The sequence below is a fragment of the Melospiza georgiana genome, chromosome 28 (genome assembly GCF_028018845.1).
Source record: "Melospiza georgiana isolate bMelGeo1 chromosome 28, bMelGeo1.pri, whole genome shotgun sequence".
In the NCBI taxonomy this organism is placed as follows: domain Eukaryota; kingdom Metazoa; phylum Chordata; class Aves; order Passeriformes; family Passerellidae; genus Melospiza; species Melospiza georgiana.
In genome coordinates this window covers 5,452,057-5,477,480 of record NC_080457.1, presented here as the reverse complement: position 1 = coordinate 5,477,480, position 25,424 = coordinate 5,452,057, and the positions used below count along the sequence as shown (strand labels likewise).

General features: G+C 53.1%; 1 protein-coding gene across 2 annotated transcripts in view; it reads left to right on the top strand.

The window, feature by feature from the left end:
• The window catches only part of LOC131094354 (acid-sensing ion channel 2), a 499,734-nt gene that overhangs the window by 386,986 nt on the left and 87,324 nt on the right, over window positions 1–25,424 (top strand). Inside the window, exon 1 of one of the 2 annotated variants that reach the window (XM_058041966.1) lies at window positions 21,791–22,345. The exons of the other annotated variant lie outside the window; for it this stretch is intronic. Coding sequence (XP_057897949.1) covers window positions 21,806–22,345 — 540 coding nt within the window. The 5' untranslated portion in view covers window positions 21,791–21,805. Of the gene's footprint in view, window positions 1–21,790; window positions 22,346–25,424 lie in introns of those variants that run through there. 2 annotated transcript variants of the gene reach the window in all.

Genomic DNA, 25,424 nt, shown 5'->3' with positions numbered 1-25,424 from the left:
GTGTCCCCAGGGTGAGAGCAGCCCTGGCAGGGCCCCAGGCAGCTTAGGTTGCTCAGAGGGCACAGCAGCAAAAGGTGATTCCTGTGCCCTCTGTGCTGCAGCTGGAATTTCAGCCTCGGGACAGGCTGGGTGGAGGTGAATCCTTGTTTAACTCAGACAATGCAGGAGTCACCAACAGAGACTGCTGGCACCAGCCAGGTGTCACCTTTGTCACTTCTCTTGGCCTCAGAGCTCATCCCTCCCTCCTGGAGAGCTCCTGGAGGGAATGTCTCAGAGACAAACTGGGGATCAAGGGCCCACAAAGGAATTTTGCTGCATTGTCCCAGCACAGCCTCCAGCCTTTCTCCTGCAAACCAGGCTGGGATCAACCCCTGGGTGTGACGGTGTTAACATGGGGACTGAGGATGAGGGAAGAGAGGAGGATCTGACTCCATGTTTCAAAAGGCTTGATTTATTATTTTATGATATATATTATATTAAAACTATACTAAAAGAATAGAAAAAAGGATTTCATCAGAAGGCTGGCTAAGAATAGAAAAAGAAAGAATGATAACAAAAGCTTGTGGCTCTGAGCCAGCTGACTGTGATTGGCCCTTAATTAGAAACAACCACATGAGACCAATCCTAGATGCACCTGTTGCATTCCACAGCAGCAGATAACCATTGTTTACATTTTGTTCCTGAGGCTTCTCAGCTTCTCAGGAGAAAAAATCTTAAAGAAAAGCTTTTTCATAAAAGATGTCTGTGACACCCCTGGGGTGGATCCCCTTGAGGGACCTGGCAGACACAGAACAAACCAAACCCATCCTGTTCCTCCATGACTGAGAGGAGCAACTGTTGTGTTTGTGAGGGTCCCCAGGAGGAGGTGAGAGATGAGAATTTGACTCCATGTTCTCAGAAGGCTATTAGCCTATTATATTATATTATATTATATTATATTATATTATATTATATTATATCACACAGAATCACAGAATCACAGAAATTCAAGGCTGGAAGAGACCTGTAAGATCATCAAGTCCAACCCATGTTCTAACAATTCAACTAGATCATGGCAGCAAGTGCCACATCCAGTCTTTTTTTGAACTCTTCGAGGGGTGATGACTCCACCACCTCACTGGGTAGATGATTCCAGTATCTGACCACTCTTTCTGTAAAACACTTCCTTCTTAATTCTAACTTTCATCTCCCTTGATGCAGCTTGAGACTGTGTCCTCTTGTTCTATCTGTTGTCGCCCGGAGACATATCATATCATATCATATCATATCATATCATATCATATCATATCATATCATATCATATCAATCATATCATATCATCATATCATATGTTAATGCTATACTAAAACTGTACAAAAGAAAGAGAAAGGATACATTATATATTGTAAAGGATACAATTATATATTGTCATGGTGACAAGGAACCTTCTCCCAGTCTGCTCCTTCTTGGAGACCTGGATGCACTGAGGGGGTTAAATCTTGGATTTACAAGGAGCCATATCTGCATGCTGGATCGTTCCTGAGGGTTATTTTTAGGCTCCCAGGCTGGAATATTCCCATCACATTCAGGAGCTGAGGAAGGTCCCATTGCAGGGAATGAGGACAGCCAGGCTCTGCCAGCCCTGCTCCCTAATTGGCTCAGTGTGGAGATGGATTTATTAATTCCTCCTTGGGAACTGCAGGCAGAGCCTCTGCCTGAGCCAAGGTCACCCCCAGAGGCAGGGCCTGGCCCTGGGGTGGGCACAGAGCCCCAGGGGCTGCCAAAGCCACCAGGGGACAGCAGGGATGGGGAGACAGGGCTTGGAGTGACTGGGATGGCAGAACCTGAGCTGGTCCTCAGGAAGGGAAGCTCCAAAACCTTCCCTGAGATTGGGAAAACCAACCCCAAGCAGCTGCAGGGGAAGGCTGAGAATCCTGGGCTGGGTGAGGTTGGGAGGGAGATGGAAGCTCCAAACCTGTGACCCTGAAATCTCCAAGGCCCTGAAATCTCTGTGGCCCTGAAAGCCCCATGGCCCTGGAATCTCTGACCCAACCTCAGCCTGGGTTTCAATGTCACCCAAAGAGTCCCTGGATTTCAATGTCACCCAATTTCACCCTGAGGGTTTAATGTCATCCACCCTACCCTGGGTTTCAGTGTCACCCAAAATGTCCCTGGGGTCTCAATGTCACCCAAAGTGTCCCTCTGGGTTTCAATGTCACCCAAAGTGCCCCTCTGGGTTTCAATGTCACCCAAAATGTCCCGGGGGTCTCAATGTCACTCAAAGTGTCCCTCTGGGTTTCAGTGTCACCAAAGTCCACCCTGGGTTTCCTTGCAAATGTTGTGGGACCTGATGTGACCCCAAGTGAGGAGGGTTGGGGACATGAAACCCTTGGGATAGAGGGAACAGTCCAGGGACAAGGTGAGCCTGACCCTGTGTCACTGCAGTGCCTGCCCTGGCTCTGCTCAGCCAGAGGCTGCAGCTCCTGGGGAGCATCTCCAGCCCTGCCTTGGCCAGGGCAGTGCCAGCAGGACCTGGACTACCCTGGGGACAGTGACACAGTGACACAGTGACAGGCACAGTGACACAGTGACACAGTGACACAGTGACACAGTGACACACACACAGTGACACAGTGACACAGTGACACAGTGACACACACACAGTGACACAGTGACAGACACAGTGATACAGAGACACAGCTCCAGTGACACAGTGACACAGCCACAGTGACACAGTGACACAGACACTGGGATTGACACGGGTTTGGTGAAATTGTCTCCCGAGGGAAGGCTCAGCCAAAGGTGACAACAAAAGGGGCACCAAGGCAGCCTGAAAGCTTCAGAGCCCTGGCAAACAGGGATTCCAGAAATCCCTTCTCCAGGAATACTGGCAGGAACAGCTGACAGGAATGGGATAGCTTCTCATGGAGCCTTGGGAATCATTCCCACCCCAGGCTGCAGATCCATTAAATGTTGGGGGTTTCTCCCACTGACACCTCAGGGCTGGCTGCTCTTCCAACACCATCCCAAAATCCTGGAATGTGCCAGGTTGGAAGGGGCCTCAGGAATCACCCAGTGCCACCCATGGGCAGGGACACCTCCCACTGTTCCAGACTGCTCCAGCCTGGCCTTGGGCACTGCCAGGGATCCAGGGGCAGCCACAGCTGCTCTGGGAATTCCTCCCCACCCTCCCATGCAAGGATTCCCTCCCAAAATCCCATCCATCCCTTCCCTCTGGCACTGGAGGCATTCCCTGCTCCTGTCCATCCAAAATCCCCTCTGCAGAGACTTTCCATGGCTGTTTCTGCCACAGCAGCACTGAGCCACAAAACCTGTGATTAAAAGCAAAACAACCCTGGTGTTAAAGGAGTCTGGACTCCCTGGTAATTAATTTAAGATTAATGGGAACAAGTGAGTTAAAATCCGGTGACGATAATTAGCAGGCGAATTACAACAAAGGAGAAGGCAACAACTAAAAGTAATTACAGAGTACAGACTTTGAATCCTGCCCTGCCTGGAAAATCCCCAGGAAATCCCCCCGTGGGCAGTGGGGAACAGAACTGCAAAGCCTGGAGTACCTCTGGAATGCTGCTGGAATCCTGGGATCCTGCTCAAGACAGACCTAAGCAGGGCTTCTGTGCAGAGCTAAAGAAAACCAGGAGAATTTCCTGGAAGCTTGTCTTGGTTTGAAAAGCCAGGTGTCTGCTGAGGAAGGCAGGAGCCTTCCTTGAAATAGAAAATGTAAACCCCCTACTTCTGAATTATTATAATTGTGAAATGAAGGGGCTCTCAGGCAAAGATATGGGAGCGCAGTAACCTCTCCAATTACTCGCCTTGCACTAGGAAGCATCCTGGCAGGATTCCTCATCACCTCATTTATCATCCCCAAAAAAACCCTCCAACAACCATACCACTTTCCATTAAAATAACTGCCCTGATCGTAACAGCCCTAACAGCCCTAGGCATCACTGAAGCCCTAGACATTTCATATATATAATAGTATATATATAATATAACATATTATAAATAGATAGATAGATAGATAGATAGATAGATAGATAGATAAATAGATAGATAGATAGATAGATAGATAGATAGATAGATAGATAGATAGATATAATTCATATAATAACAGTTCTTTATTAGGGGAAATAAAAATAAAATAAAAATTCAGCAATATGAAACAACACTGCCAGAGTGAGAATAGGAGCTGGCACACTGTGTGTCAGGGTGGTGTCCCAGCCCCATGCCATGGGGGCTCAGCCCTCCTGCAGTGCCAGCTGTGGCTCTGCTGCAGCAGGGATCCTGCACAAGGGGGGAGTTTTCCTCTGCAGCTCCAGGGCTGCTGCAGATGGGCCTGGGCTCCCTCTGGCCATGCAGGGCAGCAGAAAGCTGCTCCTCTGGCAATGCAGTGGGCAAAGGCTGCTGTGGTGTCCCAAAGCTCAGACTGGATCCAGATAGGAATGTTTGAAACCTCAGATTGTATCCAGGTAGGAATGTTTGAAATCTCAGATTGTATCCAGGTAGGAATGTTTGAAACCTAAGATTGTATCCAGGTAGGAATGTTTCAAATCCCAGATTGTATCCAGGTAGGAATGCTTGGCTCCTCCCCTGGGTGGAGCATCTCCCCATGGGATGGTGGAATTTGATCAGCCATGCAGGGACACTCACTGGCCATGGACAGAGGATAATTAATCATTAATGGCCCATGAACAGGAGAGATCTCCTGGAGGGAGGATTGGCTGTGAAAGAGGTAAAGAAAATGCCCAAAGAACAGCAGAGAACTGCCCCAGCTCTGACAGATGATAACAGAACACACACCCAGCCACATCTCACAACCCTGGACGAAGCTGCCATGTGAATGCTCTGGGTATAGGAACAGGAGGTTGGCTTTGGGTCTCCATCCATCCTTTCCACTCCTCAGCTCTGGGGAGTTCTGGTGGAGTTTTGTTCAGATCTTACTCTGATTTCAGATTCCTGCCTGCCCCGGGTGGGCACAGGCATAGCTCAGGGAAAGAGGATTTGCTGTCTTGGCTCTGCTTTTTCTCAGGGCTGGTTCTCAGGCCTTGGGTGTTTGTTAGAGGGGGAAGACCCAGACAGTTCTTGCTGAGGTCAGGAAGTCCTGGTGCTGTCCTAAGGAGTTTCTGCTTTCCATACCCAAAACTGTGTCAGGAGTTTCTCTCTGCCTGATTTCAGTGTCACTTTTCTTCTGAGTTTTTCCTCCAGCTCTCACATGGGTTGTGTCCAACATTTCACAACCACAAGGAAATTCCCTATAACGAGGTGACATCCTTGTCCTTGTGAGCAGGGACAGGACCCAGGGAATGGCTGGAACTGGGCCAGGGGATTTGGGATGGAGATCAGGGAAAGGCTCTTCCCCAGAGGTGCTGGCACTGCCCCGGCTCCCCAGGGAATGGTCCCAGAGCTCCAGGAGGGTTTGGACAGCACTGCCAGGGATGCCCAGGGTGAGATTGTTGAGGAGTCTGGGCAGGAACAGGAGCTGGATGATCCTGGGGGTCCTTTCCAGCTCAGGATATTCCAGGATTCTGTGTAGTGGGTAATGGGAGATGAGAACATCATGGAATGGTTTGGGTTAGAGGGACCTTAAACCCACCCAGTGCCACCCCTGCCATGGCAGGGACACCTCCCACTGTCCCAGGGTGCTCCAAGCCCCAGTGTCCCTCCTGGCCTTGGACACTGCCAGGGATCCAGGGGCAGCCCCAGCTGCTCCAAGGTTGCCAAAAGATGCTCTTGATCTTGGAAAAAGGATTTGGGATCCATCCCCATGGATCAGGATGGTGCTGAGTGCCTGGGAAGTGCGTGACAGGGGGGTTCCAGTGGGTGCTGTGGGATCTGGGCTGTCAGGAGCTTATTCCTCCTCTCTGGGGGTAATCCCTGAGCTCCATCTGAGGGGTGCCTGTTCCTGCTGGGTCTCCTCAGGGTCAGTTCCAAGGGTTGGGACCAGAGGTGGTGGATGGAGAGCTGGGATGAGCCACCCACACCCAGTCCCTGTCTGCTGAGCTGTCCCCCTGAAATGTCACTGTCACTTCCCAAGCCTGATCTGAGACCATCAGCAAATCCCAGTCCCCAGTCCTGCACTGCTGCAGCAGGATTTGGGATGGCTCCTGGAACTCCCTGCTGGATTTTAGCTTGGCAGACCCAGCTCAGGGGCTTTGTGTGGCTGGATTTACCCAATAAAGTCAGATTTTGGTCAATCCAGACAGAATTAAACTCACTCCACCCCAGAGCCCCAATCCCATCCCATCCCATCCCATCCCATCCCATCCCATCCCATCCCATCCCATCCCATCCCTGAGATCTTCTCCTGGGCCAGGCTGGGATGAGATGCTGGCTCCTGCAATCCCAGGAGTGTCTGGTCCCACATCCAGCTGTGCCTGCCCTCACCTTCACATCTGCACCCCATTTCTCCTCCTCAGCCCAAATCCTGACCCCCAAAAACTCCCCCACCCCAAAGGCCCTGCAGGCCTGGCCATTGGAAAACCCTCCTGAAACACAGAATTTCCACAGTCAGAGTGAGATTTGGCAAATGAAATTCCAGCCCCTGCCAACTGAGGATGTTTGGATTCAGCTTTCTCACTAAAAATGTCATTTATCCAACTGAAGTGGCTGCAGGGAAGGGCTGGAGCTGACAGCTCCCCCTCCCCAGCAGCTGCTGCAGGGAGAGCAGAGGCAGCTCTGCAGCACTCAGGTGCTTCAGTGCCCCAGTCCCCATTGCCAGAGCACAAAGTTCCAGCTGAAGGATGGAATTTTATCCATTTTATTTCATTTAAATGAACTCAGTGACTGCTCAGGATGGGGCTGGGGTGGAATTCCCAGAGCAGCTGGGGCTGCCCCTGGATCCCTGGAATGTCCCAGGCCAGGTTGGACAGTGGGGCTTGGGGCACCCTGGGACAGTGGAAGGTGTCCCTGCCATGGCAGGGGTGGCACTGGGTCCTTAAAGCCCCTTCCCACCCAAACCAGGCTGGGACCCCATCATTTGTAACCCAAAGGAACTGCAAGGTCCCAAGGAACTGGTGACATCCCAGCCCCAAAGCTGCACAAGCCCTCGTGGAGAACAAACCCATGTGTCCCATAAAAGCTTTCTGTACCACTTTCCCCTCAGCTTGGCTCCAGGATCAATGTGGAATTCCTCCTCCTGTTTCCAAGCTCAGCACCAGGTGTTGCTATTATCCCCAGCAGGAATGGCAAAGGGAAATAAATCACATTATTTGTCCTAGGCCATTATTCCAGGGAAATATATCAGATTATTTGTCCTGTGCCATTATTGCAGGAACAGCTCCCCGGGGAGTCAGTGCACAATGGGATCTCAAAGGGAAAAAGAGCTCCATTGTCATGGAGAACACCCCAGGGAGGAGGGGATTGAGGGGATTTCAGTGGCCACAGGCACAAGGTTTAAACCCACACATTATAATGTAAGTTCTCAGACACATGAGTAAGAGTATAAACTCAGCTTTTAATGAAGAGTTTGGAAATCACTGGAAATTCTGGGAAATTCTGAGATTTCAAACCAGGTTTCCATTCAGTATGAGGTTAAGCATCACAGTAACGTCTTCATTTCTCAGAGATTTTTGATGCATCATGTTATGCAAAAGAACTTTAGAAAAAAGAGAAGAATACTCTATCCCATGATTTCTCATTAGTTAAGATCATATGCAGGGTATAGAATGCAATTAGATGTGTTTATTAATTATTGGGGTGTTGTTGTGGGTCCTGGGACGAGGTGAGAGATGAGAATTGACTCCAAGTTCTCAAAAGGATGATTATCATATCATATCATATCATATCATATCATATCATATCATATCATATCATATCATATCATATCATATTAAAACTATACTAAAAAAAAGAAAGCATACATGTACATCAGAAAGCTAAACAAGAATGAATAATAAAAACCCGTGACAGGCCAGAGTCCTGACACAGCTGGACTGGGATGGGTCATTATTTAAAAACAATTCACATGGAACCAATCAAAGATGCATCTGTTGGTGAGCAACCTCCAGAGCACATTCCAAGCAATCAGATAATTATTGTTTACATTTCTTTTTTGAGGCTTCTCAGGAGAAAAATCCTGGCAAATGGATTTATCAGAAAATACCACAATTAGAGACATTCATTGAAGTGGAACAAAAGCAGGAGAATCCTAAAAAGAAGGGCTAAGGTGGTTGTGTATCTCAAAGGAGACTAGAAAATAATAAAAATAAAACTTTTCTGTGTGTCCTGTCCCAGCTGTGGCACACCCAGGTGTCCCCAGACAGATGGGAGGGCGGGAGATGCTGCAGGGAAAAGAAAGGATTCTGCTTTTAGTGGGAGCATTGAGGGGGAGTTCTGGAGGGTGATCCATGGCCTGGCAGATTCCCAGCTCTGATTCCCACTTATCTGGAGCCTCCTGACTCCCATCAGCTCCTGGCACCGGGGAATTGATGGTGGCAAAGGGGAGATGGGAACATGTTCATTCCCAGATTTACAGCTGGTACACGAATCCTCCCTTCATTCCCAAATTTTATAGTAGAGGAACACAGGGGCGAATCCTCCCTTCATTCCCAGATTTTACAGCTGATACAAGAACACAGGTGCAAATCCTCCCTTCATTCCCAAATTTTATAGTAGAGGAACACAGGGGCGAATCCTCCCTTCATTCCCAGATTTTACAGCTGATACAAGAACACAGGGGCGAATCCTCCCTTCATTCCCAGATTTACAGCTGGGCATGGAGCAAATCCTCTCTTCATTCCCAGATTTACAGCTGGTACAGGAATCCTCCCTTCATTCCCAGATTTTCCAGCTGGTACAGGAACACAGGGCCAAATCCTCCCTTCATTCCCAGATTTACACCTGGTACAGGAACACAAGGATAAATCCTCCCTCATTCCCAGATTTACAGCTGGGCATGGGAACAAATCCTCCCTTCATTCCCAGATTTTACACTGGTACAAGAACAGGGGGCAAATCCTCTCTTCATTCCAGATTTTACAGCTGGGCATGGGAACACAGGGCCAAATCCTCCATTCCCAGATTTTACACCAGGTACAGGAACATGGGAGCAAATCCTCCCTTCATTCCCAGATGTTACAGATGGGTATGGGAACACAGGGGCAAATCCTCCCTTCATTCCCAGATTTTACAGCTGGTACAGAAATCCTCCCTTCATTCTCACATTTTCCAGCTGGTACAGGAACACAGAGCCAAATCCTCCCTTCATTCCCAGATTTTACAGCTGGGTATGGGAACAAATCCTCCCTTCATTCCCAGATTTTAGAGCTGGAACACAGGGGCAAATCCTCCCTTCATTCCCAGATTTTACAGCTGGGTATGGGAGCAAATCCTCCCTTCATTCCCAGATTTTACAGCTGGGTATGGGAACAAATCCTCCCTTCATTCCCAGATTTTACAGGTGGTACAGAAATCCTCCCCTCATTCCAGATTTTACAGCTGAGCATGGGAACATGGGGCCAAATCCTCCATTCCCAGATTTTACACCTGGTACAAGATCATGGAATCAAATCCTCCCTTCATTCCCAGATTTTACACTGGTATATGAACACAGGAGCAAATTCTCCCTTCATTCCCAGATTTTACAGCTGGGCATGGGAACAAATCCTTCCTTAAAGCATCTTGTTCCCAAAATAAAGGACTAAATTAAAAAAATAAAAATAAAAAAAAACCACACTGAGAAGTTGCTAAAAGCCTCAAATTCCAGCAGGAGGGAGCTGCCCAAAAGCAGGGAGCAGGAAGGGTTTGATGGGAGCATTTCCAGTCAAGCTTTCTCAATTCTCCAGGGAGCTTTTTCACCTCCAGGGAAATTGTTTTAAAATATCAACTCCAGAGAGGAGATAGCCTTGGGAAGGGAAAACTCTTGGAGAAAATCGTGGAGAATCATCCAGCCCATTACCCACGGCTCAGGGAAGCTCCATGTGCTCACCCAGCCACATCCAAGGGCTGGGAAAGGAGGAGAGAGGGGGAGAGAGGAGTTCTGACTATTGGTGTATCCAATATTTGGGGGGAAAATAAAGAGAGGGAACAAAAGAGACCAGGAAATGTCATCCTGGTGCCTTCTACACCTGGAACAAAGCCCTTTTCCTCAGAGTGGGGAGGGAATGGATTCAAACATCCCCAGGAACACTCAGGAAACAAATCCTGACAAGGTCTTTGTGCCAGGGCAGAGCCACTCCAAACATCCCTCCTGGAGGGAGGAATGTTTTCCTGCTGCAGTTTTGTTCCTCCAGGGCTTTTCCCACCCGGGAGCTCCCTTCCTTTTGCCTTCCCATGGGATTCCATGAAGGAAAAGAGCAGCGTTTTGGAATAATAATAATAATAAATCTTTGCCAGGCATCAGAGGAGCCAAAGGCTGGAGAATGCAGGGAAGCATTAAAAGGGTAAAAAGGGCAGATTTTGGTGTGGTATTGGGAGGGAATTGAGATGGGAAAGGTGCCCTGGATCCCTGGCAGTGCCCAAGGCCAGACTGGATGGGTTGGAGCAGCCTGGGACAGGGAAGGTGTCCCTGCCATGGCAGGGGTGGCTCTGGGTGGGCTTTGAGGTCCCTTCCACCCAAACCACTCCATGATTCTATGAAAGTCCTGAGGACTGGAAAGGGAGAGGGAGCAGCTCCCAGGGGCTGGGTCCTGGCAGGAGAGAGGCCAGGACTGACCTGAGCCAGATCCTGAACGTTGTCCCAGCCTGGGCCTGGAATGCTCCTGCTGTACCTGGGGAAACTGAGGCACACTGAGGAATCATTTCCCATTTTTTTCCCAGTGTCTTCCCTTTCCCTGTGTCCCAGGGGCAGATCCAACAGGGATTGAGCAGAGTGAGCAGAGTCCTATGAGCCCAGGAGCCCTGAGGGTGATCCCAGGTCCCGCCAGGCTGGATGGACTGGGAATGGAAATGGGGATAGGACTGGGAATAGGAATGGAAATGGGACTAGAAATGGAAATGGGACTGGGAATGTCCTGCTGCTCCTGCAGGTGCCACCCCAGGGTCACTGAGGCTGGGAAAGGTCACAGAGTCCAACCTTGGACCAAATCTCACCATTCCCCTAAAAACTCATCCCTGGGTTTAACCTTGGTCCCAGCTCTGGATCCACGGGATGGGAGCCAGGAACCCCCAAAGCTTCTCAGGAAGGGCAGGGGGGCCTTTCCAGAGGCACCTGGAGGTCACAGGGATCACCCAGGCTGGAACAGAGCCCATACCAGGAGCAATCCTGGTCCCTGCTGGTGCTGGCTATCCAGGAACAGCCTGTACAGGGAATTTTGGCCAGATACAAACCCAGACAATTCCCTGACTGTGCCAGCTCAGCCCCTGCTCTGCTCCCTGCACAGCTCCAGTGCCATTCCAAGGCTACCAAGAGCCAAGTCCTGCTCCTCATCCCTGAAAAACCAGCCTGAAACTGCCCTGAAATCCAAGAAAACCCCAGATTTCCTCTGCTGGCAGCAGGAGCAGAATCCAGCCCGAAACATTCCAAATTTCCTGCTGTTGTTTGTGGGTTTTTATAAAAATCAATGTCATTTACAATTACATAACTGCAAAAAAGCAGCTGAAAAACTTCAGGATGGAGCTTCTATTTTATCCAACCTTTTCTCCATTAATCTTCCCACACAACTGCTGTCACCATTAGGCTGCCAAAGGAAAATTTGTTGGATCCTTTCAGTTTGGCAGCTCCTCAGGTGGCACTTACCTGCTCTGCTCCCAGTCTGTCCTGCTTCCCCAGATCCCTGTGGATGCCCCTGGGCCTGAGGTGACAGGGACAGCAGTGGGACAGACCTTCAGCACCCACCCTGCAGCCTCCAGCCCTGGAGGGTAAAAATTCCACAGGAAGGGGGTAAAAATTCCCAAATTCTCTGGTGTGTGGAGTTTGCAGCCACCTGGGATCCCACACTGGAGGTGGCCTGACTGAGCCCTGCTGGGATCACTGGCAGCATTCCCACAGAATCTGCAAGGAACTGGAGCAGCTTTGGGGCTGTCAGATTGGATCCTTTGAAGGGATTTTTGACAGGAATTGAAGCTTTTTTTGACAGAGAGGGGGAGGTTTTGCTGTGAGCAGAAAGGGGCTGCTTCCCTCAGGAGGAGCTCTGGATTCTTCCCCGTTTCTGCAGAGTCTGGGAGCTCACAGGGAGCAGCGTCAGGTCATGTTTGTGCTTCCAGCCTCATCCCACAGGTGCTGCAGGGGTTTTTACAGTAATTGCATTAATTGATTTCCTCCAAGGTGAGCCCCGTGCTTGGCAAGGATGAGCTGGGACGGGAACAACCCAAACCTTGGGGTCCTGTGATGTTGTGAGGGTCCCCAGGACAAGGCGAGAGATAAGAATTTGACCCCATATTCTCAGAAGGGTGATTGATTTAATTTTATGAATTTTAGGAAAGCTGATTTATTTTAATTTAATTTAATTTTAATTTTATGATATATTTAAAAATGCTATTATAAAGAAAGAGAAAGGATACATCAGAAGGCTTAACAAGAATGAATAATAAAAAACTTGTCACTGACTCAGAGTCCAACACAGCTGGACTGTGATTGGTCATTAATTAAAAACAATTCACATGGAACCAATCAAACATTCACCTGTTGGTAACAATGTCCAAGCCACATTTCAAAGCAGCAAACAGGAGCAGCAATCAGATAATTATTGTTTTCATTCCTCTCTGAGGCTTCTCAGCTTCCCAGGAGAAAATCCTGGGCAAAGAGGATTTTTCAGGATGTATCATGGTGACAGGGCCCCTCCTGTCCCGACAGCCCTCAGCTCTGGGTGCCACCTCTGGAATCATCTCCAGCCCTGCTGCTCCATCCCTGGCCATGTCCCAGGCCGGCTTGGAGAGGTTGGAGCACCCTGGGATGGTCGGAGGGGTTCCCAGGCTGGGAACAGGAGGGGCTTTAGGGTCCCCCCCAACCCAAACCATTCCAGGATTCCACCATTCCCCACATGGGATGTCTCGGTTTGGAAAGCCAGGTGTCTGCTGAGGAAGGCAGGAGCGTCCCCTGAAATGGAAAATGCAAACTCCCTCCCTCTGAATTGTTGTAAATTTGAAATTAAGGGCAAAAAATATGGGAGCAGGAAATAACAGCTCTTTATTAGGGAAGAAAATAAAAGGATGAAATAAACAATGCAGTGCACTAGAACAGCACTGACAGAGTCAGAACCCAACCTGACACCCTGTGGGTCAGGGTGTTGGCAGCAGTGCCATTGGAATTGTGGCTCAGCCCTCCTGCAGTGTCAGGGGTGGTTCTGCTGGAGCAGGATCCTGGAGAAAGGTGCAGTCTCTGCCTCTGAGGATCCAGTGGAAGAGGCAGCTGCTGTTCCTCTGGGAAATCCAGTGGAGAAGCTGTGCTTTGGTTCCAGAATCTCCAGATTATATCCGGGTAGGAATGCTTGGCTCCTCCCTCTGGGCTCACATCTCCCCATGGGATGCTGTAGCTCTTATCAGCCATGCAGGGACACTCAATAGCTGTTATCAGCAGGTGTTTCCCCAGCTGTGGAAGAGATAAGGAAATCTGCCCACTGAACAGAAGACAACTGCCATACAGATGGTAAATAGAATCCATCTTGCCTTGCAATCTGTGACACTGGGCCAATCACTCCAACCCCTAAATGGGAATTTCTGCAGCAGCAAATTTCCCTGTAATTCCTGTGCCACAAATCCCAGGATTTGCGAATGAGGAGGTTTCAGTGGCAGTTCTGGGGCTGACCCAGGGACCACTCCAGGGCTGTTCAATCCCAAAAATTCCAGCCCAAACCTCCAAGTGGAGACTCCAGTCCGGCCCAGGAGTTCCACATTTGTTTTCCAGCAGATTCAGGGAACAAAAGAACTTCCAAGCATGATCCTGGTGCTGTGGGATCAGAGGCTGGTGTGGAGGTGACCCTTCCTTTAATCCTTCAGGATCTGAAACCTCATTTTCCCACTTCCCTCCTGCTGCCATAGGAGCAGGGATGTGGCAGCCTCTTGGATTGGAAACATCTCCAGATTTGAGAAGAAAGGGTTTTTTCCTTTTTCCCACCTGGAAACATCTCCAGGTTTGAGAATAAAGGGCTTTTCCCCTTTTCTCCTCCTGCCAGGAGAGCCCTCAAATCCCTTGGAATGACAAGGAACAAACCTCAACTTAAGGAATTTCTCCCTGAACTTGGTTTGGAGGCCAAACTCCCTGAGAGAGAGAATTTTCCATCCTCTCCAAACACAGAGCAGTATTCCTCTGGATTTGCCAGGTCCAGTGAATTTAAAGGGAGGGAAAAAGGTTCAGGAAGGGGGGGGCGGAATTAGCAGGGAATTGTCTCTCCAGGTACAGGGCAGGACATGGAACATTGAGCACGGCCCTCCAGGGTGTCCCAAGGTGACCCACAGGCTGGGAAGCTCCAGCCTCCTCCTTTCCAGGTGCTGCTCCCCTTGGGAATGTGAAATCTGGGGTCAGGGCAGGTGCAGAGGAGCCTCCAGCCCACTCCAGGCTTATTCCCATGGGGTATCCAGAACAATTCCCCAGGACAGGGAGGATGGGAATTCCCTCCCACATTTCCCCCTGTCACAGCTCACTGCCACATCCAGAGGTGATGGTGCAGGTGTAGGTCCTGCCTAATCTTAAATGAAGGTGCAGGAGGTGCCTAAATCCCAAAGGAAGCTGTAGGTGATGCCTAATCCCAAATAAAAGTGTAGGTGATACCCAACCCTAATGAAGGTGATGCCCAATCCCATATAAATGTGTAGGAGGTACCCAATCCCATATGGATCAGCTCCATCCACATCTCAGGACCAAAGACTTGAGCAAGCCAGGTTTGAACAGCAAAATGGGCTCAGGAAGTTTTTCCATCCCGAGATTCCTCTTTAATTAAAACAGAACATCTCCAGTGGTGCCAGCCGTGGAGCCTTGGAGTGTGACTGAAGTGCCAAGGGAAGCGGGAGAGCATCACCCCTCCCTGCAGCCCCTCAGCAGCCAAAAGAGGAGCTCCCAGCCAGGAGCTGCCAGCCAATTCCAGCCCTTCAGGAACTGGGGAAAAGGAAAAGGAGAATAAACAGGAACAGAAAACCCCCAGGCTCTGAACTTCAGAGGCTCAGGGGAAAAATTGGAATAATCCGTGTGTCTGAGAGCCAGAAAACAGATAATATTAAATATTCAATACTCAATATGCAATACTCAATATTCAATATTCAATAGTCTATAGGCAATAGTCAATATTCAATAGTCAATACTCAGTACTCAATATTCAATACTCAAATCTTCATTGTCTTCCTGAAGCGGGATTCATTTCCCAGCCTCTGGATGTGTCCCATGGATTTCCCTTTCCCTGCACATGTCAGGGCTCCTTTCAAAGCTGTTCTTTTCCCTTTCCCCTTGGTCTGCCTGGATCCAGGATAAATCCAGCAGGGCCAGGGAAGGGGGGAAGTGCCCCAAAAGCTCAGGGACGGGACACCAAGCACCTCACGTGGCTGTGTCCCTGCATTGTCCCCTGGGATTGAGAGACAGGACACAGGGAATGGCAGAGATGGGATATTGGGAGGGAATTCCTCCCTGGGAGGGTGGGCCAGGGCTGGGATGGAATTCCCAGAGCAGCTGTGGCTGTCCCTGGATCCCTGGCAGTGTCCAAGGCCAGGTTGGACAGGGCTTGGAGGACCTGGGACAGTGGGAGGTGTCCCTGCCATGGCAGGGGTGGCACTGGGTGGGTTTAAGGTCCCTTCCCACCCAAACCATTCCAGGATTCCCTGATTTGATGCTAACATTGATTTGATGCTAATATTTGATGTCACCATCACTGCTGCAGTCCCTCCTGGAGGCAAGGCCCATACAAAGGCCCTGCAGGATCCTGAGGGCCCTGGGCCTGTCCTGAGCCCCAAAAGCTGCACAGGGCCTGTGGGTGGGACCTGCAGTGACAGAGCAAGGGGGAATGGATCCCACTGACAGACGGGGGATTCTGGTTGAAAATATGGAAAAATCCTTCCCTGCGAGGGCAGGCAGGGGCTGGGATGGAATTCCCAGAGCAGCTGGGGCTGCCCCTGCACCCCTGGCAGTGCCCCGGGCCAGGTTGGACACTGGGGTTTGAAGCCCCTGGGACAGGGGAAGGTGCCCCTGCCATGGCAGGGGTGGCACTGGGTGGGTTTAAGGTCCCCTCCCAACCCAAACCATTCCAGGATTCCCTGATTTGATGTTCCCATCGCTCCTCCAGTCCCTCTTGTAGGTTTGCCAAGCCCATCCAAAGGCCCTGCAGGATCCTGAGGGCCCTGGGCCTGTCCTGGGCCCCAAAAGCTGCACAGGGCCTGTGGGGTGGGACCTGGACAGGGCAAGGGGGAATGGATCCCACTCACAGAGGGGAGATTTTGGTTGCAAATATGGAAAACTCCTTCCCTGTGAGGGTGGGGAGGGGCTGGGATGGAATTCCCAGAGCAGCTGGGGCTGCCCCTGCACCCCTGGCAGTGCCCCGGGCCAGGGGTGCCACTGGGGGGGAAAATTAAGATCCCAAACCAACCCAAACCATTCCATGACATTTTTTTAATCTCTGCTCAGAGTTTTGGGGGTCCCCATAGATGGAGGGAGGCTGCTGGCCAGCCCTAGGGCCACTAAAATCCACAGAGAGCCCTGGAGCAGAGCCGGGCTGGGCCCAGATTGTTTCCCAAAATCCATCTGTCCCCAGAGCCTGTGGGGTAACATCTGTTCCCTGGCAGGTCCAGGGTGCCCCATTCCTGATGAATTTGATAGGAAGAGGCCACGAGAACTTGGGTGTTTCATTTGCTCCCAAGAATTCCTGTACAAATCCATCCTTCCCAAATCCAGAGGTGTTTCCATTTGTTTCATCTCCTCCCCTCACTTCTTCAGCAGTGAAATGGAAAATGGGGGGGGAGAAAAGGAGATAATTGGGAGGATGCCAGCTGTGAGCTTAAAATAGATCCAAATCCTTCCTCTTCCCTACCTGCAGAAGGAAAAGAAGGAGGTATTTAAATATCTATGTCTATAAACACATTTATTTATGGATTAGCCTTTTATTGCTTTAAGGAAGGCCAGGAATACCAATTAAATCAGACCCTGCTAATTAAAGGCAATTCAGCAGCCCTGTGGTGTTACAACTGTCCCCAAGGGCTGTGGGGTCACACCAGTCCATGTGTGGCACAGGACAGGACCTTCAATCCACAGCTGATCCCAAATTAAACCCCTGGATCAGCCCCGTGTCCCCTCCAAAAGCTGAGAGGAATGAGAATTAAATCCTTTGGGATGTGCAGGGATCCTTTTGGATCAGGGACCCCCACAGGCAGGGTCCACAGCCCAGCCAAGATCTGGCTCCTGAAATCTTCCCAATGGATCCTTCTGTGCAAGCCTGGAAAATCCCACTTTATTTCCCTTACCCAGGCTGGGATTCCCAGTGTAATTCCCAAAGGAGCAGCCACACCACACTTGGGCATTTGTTTGATCTCTCCCAGGTTTTTTCCTTTAAACACACACAAGAAAATGAAATATCCAAAATTTCCCTATTTTTTATCTTTTGTTTTGTTTTGGAGCAGGGTTGTGAAATCCCAACGTTTTTACTCCTCTGGTGCTGCTGGGGTGAAGCAGCAGATGCAGAAATCCTGGCACTATTTATGTGCTCCCAACATTTTGGGATGGATGGAATATTTCACCTGCCTGCACTCAAAAAAAACAGCCCCAAACCCCTGCAGCCCCCAAAATCCCCTCCATTCCTTGGGAGAACTTCCCAGCTGGAAGCCCAAGCATTTATTTAATTTATTTGCATGAAAAATGAAACAAAGCCAAGGAAAACAACAGCAGCCCCCCCTTGGATGTTTGTGGGGCTCCCCAAGTTCTGCAGCCCAGGGTGGGGCTGTCACATCTCTGGGCTCTGAGGCAGCAGGGCTGGCTTTAGGGCCGAGCCGTGGCTTCCATGGAAACCCCAATTTCCAATGTTTTGTGCCTTTGTGCCTCCAGCAGGAATTGGTTCTGCAGGGCTGGGCAGAGCAGGGAGTTCTTGCCGAAGGTTTGGGAGCTGCAGAACAGGTTTGAGGCTCATTTTGCCCCGACACCCTGGGATGTGGGGTCACACCTGTCCCCAGATCCTGTGGGGTCACATCTGTTCTGGGGGGGCTCTGGGGTCACACCTGTCCCAGGAGGGGCTCTGGGGTCACACCTGTCCCCAAGAGCTGTGGGGTCACATCCATCCCCATGTCCCAAAAGTCCAGCCCAGCCCAGGCAGGGCTCTGCAGGATGGGCACATCCAGCTCACATCCAGCTGTGCCCAGTGGGGCCAGGCTCTGCTCCTGCCCCTGGAGATGGCTCTGTGCTGGCAAAGGGATCCCATTCCCAGCCCAGGGGGACCTGAGAGCCAAAAATCCCCATCTTTGTATTCCAGAGGCTCTGGGAGCACCAAATCCAGCCTAGGAAAGCTGATCAGGGAATCCTGGAATGGTTGGGTTGGGAGGGACCTTAAAGCCCATCCAGTCCCAACCCCTGGGACCCCTCCCACTGCTCCAAGCTCCATCCAGCCTGGCCTGGGACATTCCAGGGATCCAGGGGCATTCTATTCCAGGGCCTCCCCACCCTCCCAGGGAGGAATTGTTTCCCAAAATCCAAGCCCCATCCTGCCCCATTTGATCCCAGCCCTGTAATTTCTCCCCCTGATTCTGGCCCCTAGAAGCTCAGCAGAGCAGAGGATACCCCAGAGCTCCTCCATGCCTGGGGCCAACCTCAGGGGAAAAAAACAGGGATAAAAGCCAGGATAAATCTGCTGCTCACTCAGCATGAGCTCAGTTCCAGCAGGAACTGCTCAGGAGAGCAAGGGAATAAATCCCAGAAATCCCCTGGGATGCTCCAAGGGACACAGGGCCAGGGAAGGGGGCTGAAATCACCTGGGAGAGGAGTTTGGAGGGGGATCCTGCCTCCCTTTGCTCCCTTCCAGGATAAATACTAATAAATACTACTACTAATAATAAATACTACTACTAATAATAAATACTAATATCCCTTCCAGGATAAATACTAATACTAATAAATACAAATATTAATACTAATACTGACACTATCCAGCAGAACAAAACCAATTTCCTTTCCAGGGGATTTCAAGCTTTTCTTTAATCCTTTTTGTCTTCATCCAGGTCGCTGTTTGAGGTGAAAATTAAGTTTCAAAAGAAGCCAAAGGTTTTGTTTGGAACAACTTCCAAAATTTGTCTTCCTATGCCCTTTCAGGGGCACCCAGGGGATGTTTTGGGTGGGGAATGGTGGGATTCCCCACAATAATTCACTGAATTTGTCAAACTACAGAATCCCCAATCCATTCTCCTCCAGAAGGAGGAAACTTGCCCAGCTCAAGGCATAATTTTCAAGTGACTTGTTGGTTAATTAGCAATATTTCTGGATCAGCTCAATTATTTCTTATTGGACTTAATTAGGTCCAATCAGCCTTTGAGCTGCTGCGGCTGCCTGAGGAATCACCCAGGGCTCAGATGCAGGGAATGAGCTGCTTTCCCAAACAACTGCAAACGTGGAGAGAATTTCCAGAGGTTGGGCCATGTCCCACCAGGTGATACCTGGGAATTTCATCCTCAGGTTTAGTTTAGCTTTGGAATGTTTTTGTGGGGAACCTTTTGGATTCCAGCTCCAGTTGGCCTTGGCCATCCCACCGCCCTTTGCCAGCTAATTTAGAAAAATTGCTTCCCTCTAATAAATCAAGGAGATATGAGTGGATCATTTGGAGTGGATTTCAGGAAAAGCTGCTTCCCGTGCAAAGCTGCTGCTCTTTCCTTCACAAGCCGCTTTTGCCAGGCTGCATCTGCCCAAAAAAACTCCAAAAAACCAAAAAAAAAAAAAAAAAAAAACCCCAAAGAAAAACGTTTTGGAGAAGAGAAAGAGCTGAAAGTGAGGCCAGTGCAGGGCTGGGCTTTGCCTGCCAGAGAAAGCTGTGCCACAGGGCTGAACGTGGAGAGGGAGGGAACTCGGGAGGATGTTCATGGTCGAGCACCTTTTATTTCCTTGCGTTTGTGGCAATAAATCATGAATAAAACAGCCCCGGCCCACCTGGTGGGGAAGCACTTGGGATGCTGGTTATCCTGAGAGGGAGCCAAGGGGAAAAACTCCCAGTGCTTTCAACAGGCGGCGGGGAAAAACGAGCCGGGATCCGCCGGGAAAACGGCAGGAGAGGCTCCCTGGAGCTGCCAGAGATGCTGCTGGCATGGAGACGGGAACTCGGTTCTGAAAGGTCACGGCCGGTGCTGGGCTGATGGGAAGGATTCGCTGCTCACGAGCACTGCTAAAAAACAGGAAAATGCTCCCGAGCATGGACACGAGCTGGGGAAAAAGCAGCCGAGTTATCTGAGGGCACCTGGCTGAGCTCAGGCAATGTTTGTGCTGCTGCCGCCGCCCCCGCCCTGCAGGGCTCAGGCTCAGCCTCTCGGTCCCGTTTTCCCCCCGGGTTTTAGGACAAGGAGCGGGATTTGGGGCCGGCTGCCCCCCGAGCCGCGGCTGCTGCACGTTCGCAGCTTTGGCACAATAAAAAAAGCAACTCGCCGGGAGAGGCTGGAGAGAAGCAGGCTGTAACGACTCCATCTATTGGGTAAAAATATACGGCTCCAAATGCACAGGGAAAATTAATTCCGAGGGAGAAAAAAAAAATATATCAGAGGGGATTCGGAGCAGTTACCGGCACTTACGGCTTAATTGGACACAATTAGAGGAATGTTTCTCTGTACTGTTTGAAAGCAAAATGAAGGTAACGGCAGCCGCTTGCAGAGATCCGAGCTCAGCAATGCCGAGGAGATGCCAATCCACATCCCGAGTTATTCCCGTCGCACGGGGTGTTAAGGGAAAGGGGCTTTTGGTGGTCCGATCAGGGCAGGAGGAGCCCCTGACCCCGAAGGGCTCCTCAGGCTCGGGGTGAGGGGCAGCGAGGGGCGGGGGCGATGCTTCCCGGAACGCGTTTGTTCCTTTCCCGTCCGCTCCATGGAGCCGAGGCGCGGGGAGCAGCGAGCCCGGAGCCCCCCGCAGTCCATCCCCCCTCCCCGGATCGCAGCGGCCGCACGGAGCCCGCTGCAAGCCTCGCCTCCGTTACCCCCGGCTTTCCTTGATATTATGTTCTCCCCCGGGGCTGCTGAAAAGCAGAAAAACAAACTCCTGCCGGAGGAGGGAGGAGGCAGCGGGGGGGCCGGGGCCGGCGGCAGCCGGGGGATAACGGGGGGCGGAGGAGGAGGAGGAGAAGGAGGAGGAGGAGCGGGGGGCTACTCCGGGAAAGCAGCAGCGCGATCGGCGCCGAGCATCGCTCCCTCCGCCTCCCGAGCGCCGAGCGGCCGGGACTGGCACCTCGGCAAGCTTCGTCCCGCTCTTCCTCCTCCTTATCCTCCTCCTCCTGCTGCTCGCAGCCCTTGGCCGGGGCGCGCCCGGCGGAGCGCTCGGCGATGGCAGCGCGGGGCGGGCGCGGCGCGGGGCGGGCGGGCGCGGGCCGGGGGTAGCGCGGGGGTCCCGCAGCGCTCTCCCCGCCGGGGTCCCGGGGTCCGCGGGCTCGGAGCCCGGCAGGGTCGCGGCGGGGCTCGGTCGGTGCCGGTGCCGGTGTCGGGCGGGGCGCGGCAGCGCGGGATGTGAGCGGCGCGGCCGGGCAGGGACAGGGGCAGCCACAGGGACAGGGGCGGGCGGTGCGGGCGGCGCCGGTGGCCCCGGTGGCCCCGGGCCCGGCATGCCGCGCTGCCGGAACTGCCGCCCGCCGCGCAGCTCGGGGCCGCGGGCCGCCCGCGGGCGCTGCCCCCGCCGCTCGGGGCCGCAGCCGGCGGGGGGCCCGGGGATGGCGCGGCGCTGCTCGCCCTGAGCCCGGCCCGCAGGAGGACGAGCGGCAGGAGGAGGAGGAGGAGGAGGGGAGCGCCCATGGCGCGGGGGCGCCGGGCGCCGGCGCTGCGCACTCGGCTGCACGGGCTGCGCCTCATGTGCTCGGCGCGGGCGGCGCCGGCGCGCCGGGCGCTCTGGGTGCTCGCCTTCTGCACGGCGCTGGGGCTGCTGCTGGCCTGGTCCTCCGACCGCCTGCTGCACTGGCTCGCCTTCCCCTCGCACACCCGCGTGCGCACCGAGTGGAGCCGCCAGCTGCCCTTCCCCGCCGTCACGCTGTGCAACAACAACCCGCTGCGCTTCCCTCGCCTCTCCAAGGGCGACCTGTACTACGCGGGGCACTGGCTGGGGCTGCTGCTGCCCAACCGCACCGCGCGGCCGCTGCTCACCGAGCTGCTGCGCGCCGACGAGGCGCGGCTGCGCTGGTTCGCCAAACTGGCCGATTTCCGCCTCTTTCTGCCGCCCCGCCACTACGAGGGCATCAGCGCCGACTTCATGGACCGCCTGGGCCACCAGCTGGAGGACATGCTGCTGTCCTGCAAGTACCGCGGCGAGCTCTGCGGCCCGCACAACTTCTCCGCGGTGAGTGCGCGCCGGGAGCATCCCCTGCTCTCGGCTCCTGTCCGGGATCCCCTGGGTCGTGTCGGTCTGGTCCCGGGTCATGTCGGTCCAAGAGCCCTGGCTCGTGTCCATTCTGGTCCCGGTTGATGTCGGTCCAAGCCTTGGGTAGTGTCGGTTCTGTCCGTGTCCTTGGTTCGAGTCGGTCCAAGAGCCTTGGGGTAGTATCGGTTGTGGTCCGTTCCCCTGATTTGTGTCGATCCAAGACCCCTAGGTCGTGTTGGTTCTGTTCCCGGTTCGTGTCGGTCCAAGAGATCCCTGGCTGGTGTCGGTTCTAGTCCGTGTCCCCGGTTCGTGTCGGTCTAAGACCTCTGGGTCATGTCGGTTCTGTTCCCGGTTCGTGTCGGACCAAGAGACTCCCAGTTGGTGTCGGTTCTGTTCCGTGCCTGCGGCTCCTCTCGGTCCGAGGTATCCCCGGCTCGTATTGGTCCCGGTCCCTGTTCCCCGTTCGTGTCGGTCCAAGGGCACCCCTGACTGATGTCGCTTTAAGGGACTCTTGGTTGGTGCCGGTTCCGCTCCGTGTCCCCTCCCGGCCCCGCCGCTCGCTGCGCCTTTGCCCGCCGTGCCCGGAGCGCTCCGGGGTCGCAGCGGTCCCGGAGGGTCCCCGTGTGTCCGTCAGGTCTCGGTATGTCCGGCAAATTCTGGAGAGTCCAGTGGGTCCCGCTGTGTCCGGCAGGTCCCGGTGTGTCCGGCAGGTTCCGGAGGGTCCCGCAGGTCTCGGTGTATCCGGCAGGTCCCGCATGGCCGGGAGGTTCCCCCCGGCCCAGGAGCTCCCTGCGGGTCGCTGCCCACCGAGCGCTTTCCCTCCCGCTGGTTTTTGCACCGGCTCCAAGTGATGCTCTCTGGTTTAAGGGGTGACTGTCTGGCGTGTGAGGTGCTGGCTGCTGCCTTGGGTTTTAATGAGAAATAATTAAATTAATGTCGCACCATCCCCGCCGCTGCCTTCCCACGTTCCGCGTTGCTCCCAGCGTAGTCGCACTCAGATTTTTCCCCAGTGCGAGCCGAGGTCCCCCAACCCAGCCCTGCCCATCCCGCCGGGCTTTGCCGTGCCCGGGCTCCTTCGGCTCCCCGAGCATCCCCTGGATCCGCTCCTTTGGGACCCCTGGAGCGCTTTGGGATACGGAGCTGTGCTGAGCCGAGCTGATCCCAAAGGTGTTTGAGCCCCAAAGCTCGGGGCAGGGCTTTACAAAGCGCTAGGAGCGGGGATCCGTGCTTGGGAGGATCCCGGTGGGACTGTTGGGAGCTCTGGTGTGTTGGACACACACACGTGAAGGATGCCCGGAGCAGCGGGATGCTGGTGGTGCTCTGATCTCTGTGGGGCTGAGCATCCTTAAACGGGGGCTGGGGTCTGTGGGGACAGAGCAAGCTCTGCCTGCGAGCTGGATCCCAGGGATGCAGCCGGGAAATGAGACGGAATTGTCCCTCTGGGCTTGTCACGGCAGCTGCTAAACTGTGCAGGGGAGGAGGGATGGAGGAGCTGCCCCGGCCGTGCAGGCAGCAGCTGCTGCTGCGAGCAGGAGCAGCACAGCTGGGGGGAAATCCGAGATAAAACGGATTTTGGGACAGGACTTTTCCAGCAGGACAATCCGGTACCGTGGGACAAGGAAATTCGGGAATTAGTGCAGGGACAGGCGGTGGGCAGTGGGGAAAAAGCTGCCTCCCCCTCCTGGGTGCCAGGGCAGGATCTCCCGGTGCCAGGAGGGGCTGACTGCGAATTTCACCGATAAGGTGCAGCAATAATTTCACCGATAATAAGGTGCAGCAAACCTGGCCAGGGTCCCGCTGTCCCGGCCAGGATAAATCCTGGAGCGCTGCTGTGTCCAAGGCTGCTCTGGGGGTGCTGCAGGAGCTCCTCAGGGATGGAATTGGGCACTCCCAGGAGCTGCTCTGGGGGTGCTGCAGAAGCTCCTGTGGGATGGAATTGGGCACTCCCAAGGGCTGCAGGAGATCCTCAGGGATGGAATTGGGCACTCCCAGGAGCTGCTCTGGGGGGGATGCAGGAGCTCCTCAGGGATGGAATTGGGCACTCTCGGCTCTGCAGCTGCTGCTGGAGCCACCAGGCTGCCCAAAGAGTGAGGTCTCCTCCAGCCATCCTGGAAATGTCCCAGAAGCTACTCCCCGAGGCTGGGAGGGAGGAATTGGGGGTGTGATCCCTGGAGCTCACAGCACTGAGGGCATTGCTCAGCTGAGGAAACAGGGAGAATATCCTTCCCATCCCAAAGGGGCTGTGTGGCTCCAGGGTGGAGGAGAGGGGAGTCCCCGTGCCAGGAACCACCTGGATCTGCCAGGAACCGCCTGGATCTGCTTTCCCTGCCCCAGCTCTGCAGGTGAGGGGGGTCGGTGCCACCTCCCTGTGTCCTGGCACGTCTGGTCCCTCCTCCTCCTCCTCCTGTGTGACAGAACAGGGGAGGGAGTGACCTCTGCCTTGTCCTTGAGGGGATGCTGAGGAGCTTCTCCACCACAGGTGAAGAGAGCTGTTCCCTGTGGAGCCTGCAGGAAACAATTCCTGGGGTTGGGAGTGTCCCCAGAGCTCAGAACAGGGCACCGCCCCAAAATCCCGTTTTATTTATGATTTTGCCCCGGTTGAGTTTGACCACTTCCTCCAGGAGCTGCTCCCAGTGTTGGCCTGGGCTGGAGCACAAACCAAACCCCTTTTCTTGAGCAGGGATTTGTCTGGAGAGGAGGGATGGGAGTGTTTGGGGATTGAGGGATAGGAGTGTTTGGGGATTGAGGGATGGGAGTGTTTGGGAATTGAGGGATGGGATTTTTTTTTGGAGAGGAGCATCCAACTAAGGAAGAGCTGGAAGGAAGGAAGAGATGTGTCTGTGGGATGGAGGTGCCACACCTGGGGCTGAGCCCCTCCTGTCTGGGCTACTTGGAGCTTCTGCTTCTCTTCCTGGATTTGGAGGGAGAACCCCAAGGAGAGACAGGAAAATCCTGTGGTGTGAGCTGGGCAGAGGAATGAGGCAGGAGGTGTGAAAAGATAAATGCAAATGGAATAAATGGGGTGAACAGAGAATTTTTAGAGGTTTTAGCCCTGCTC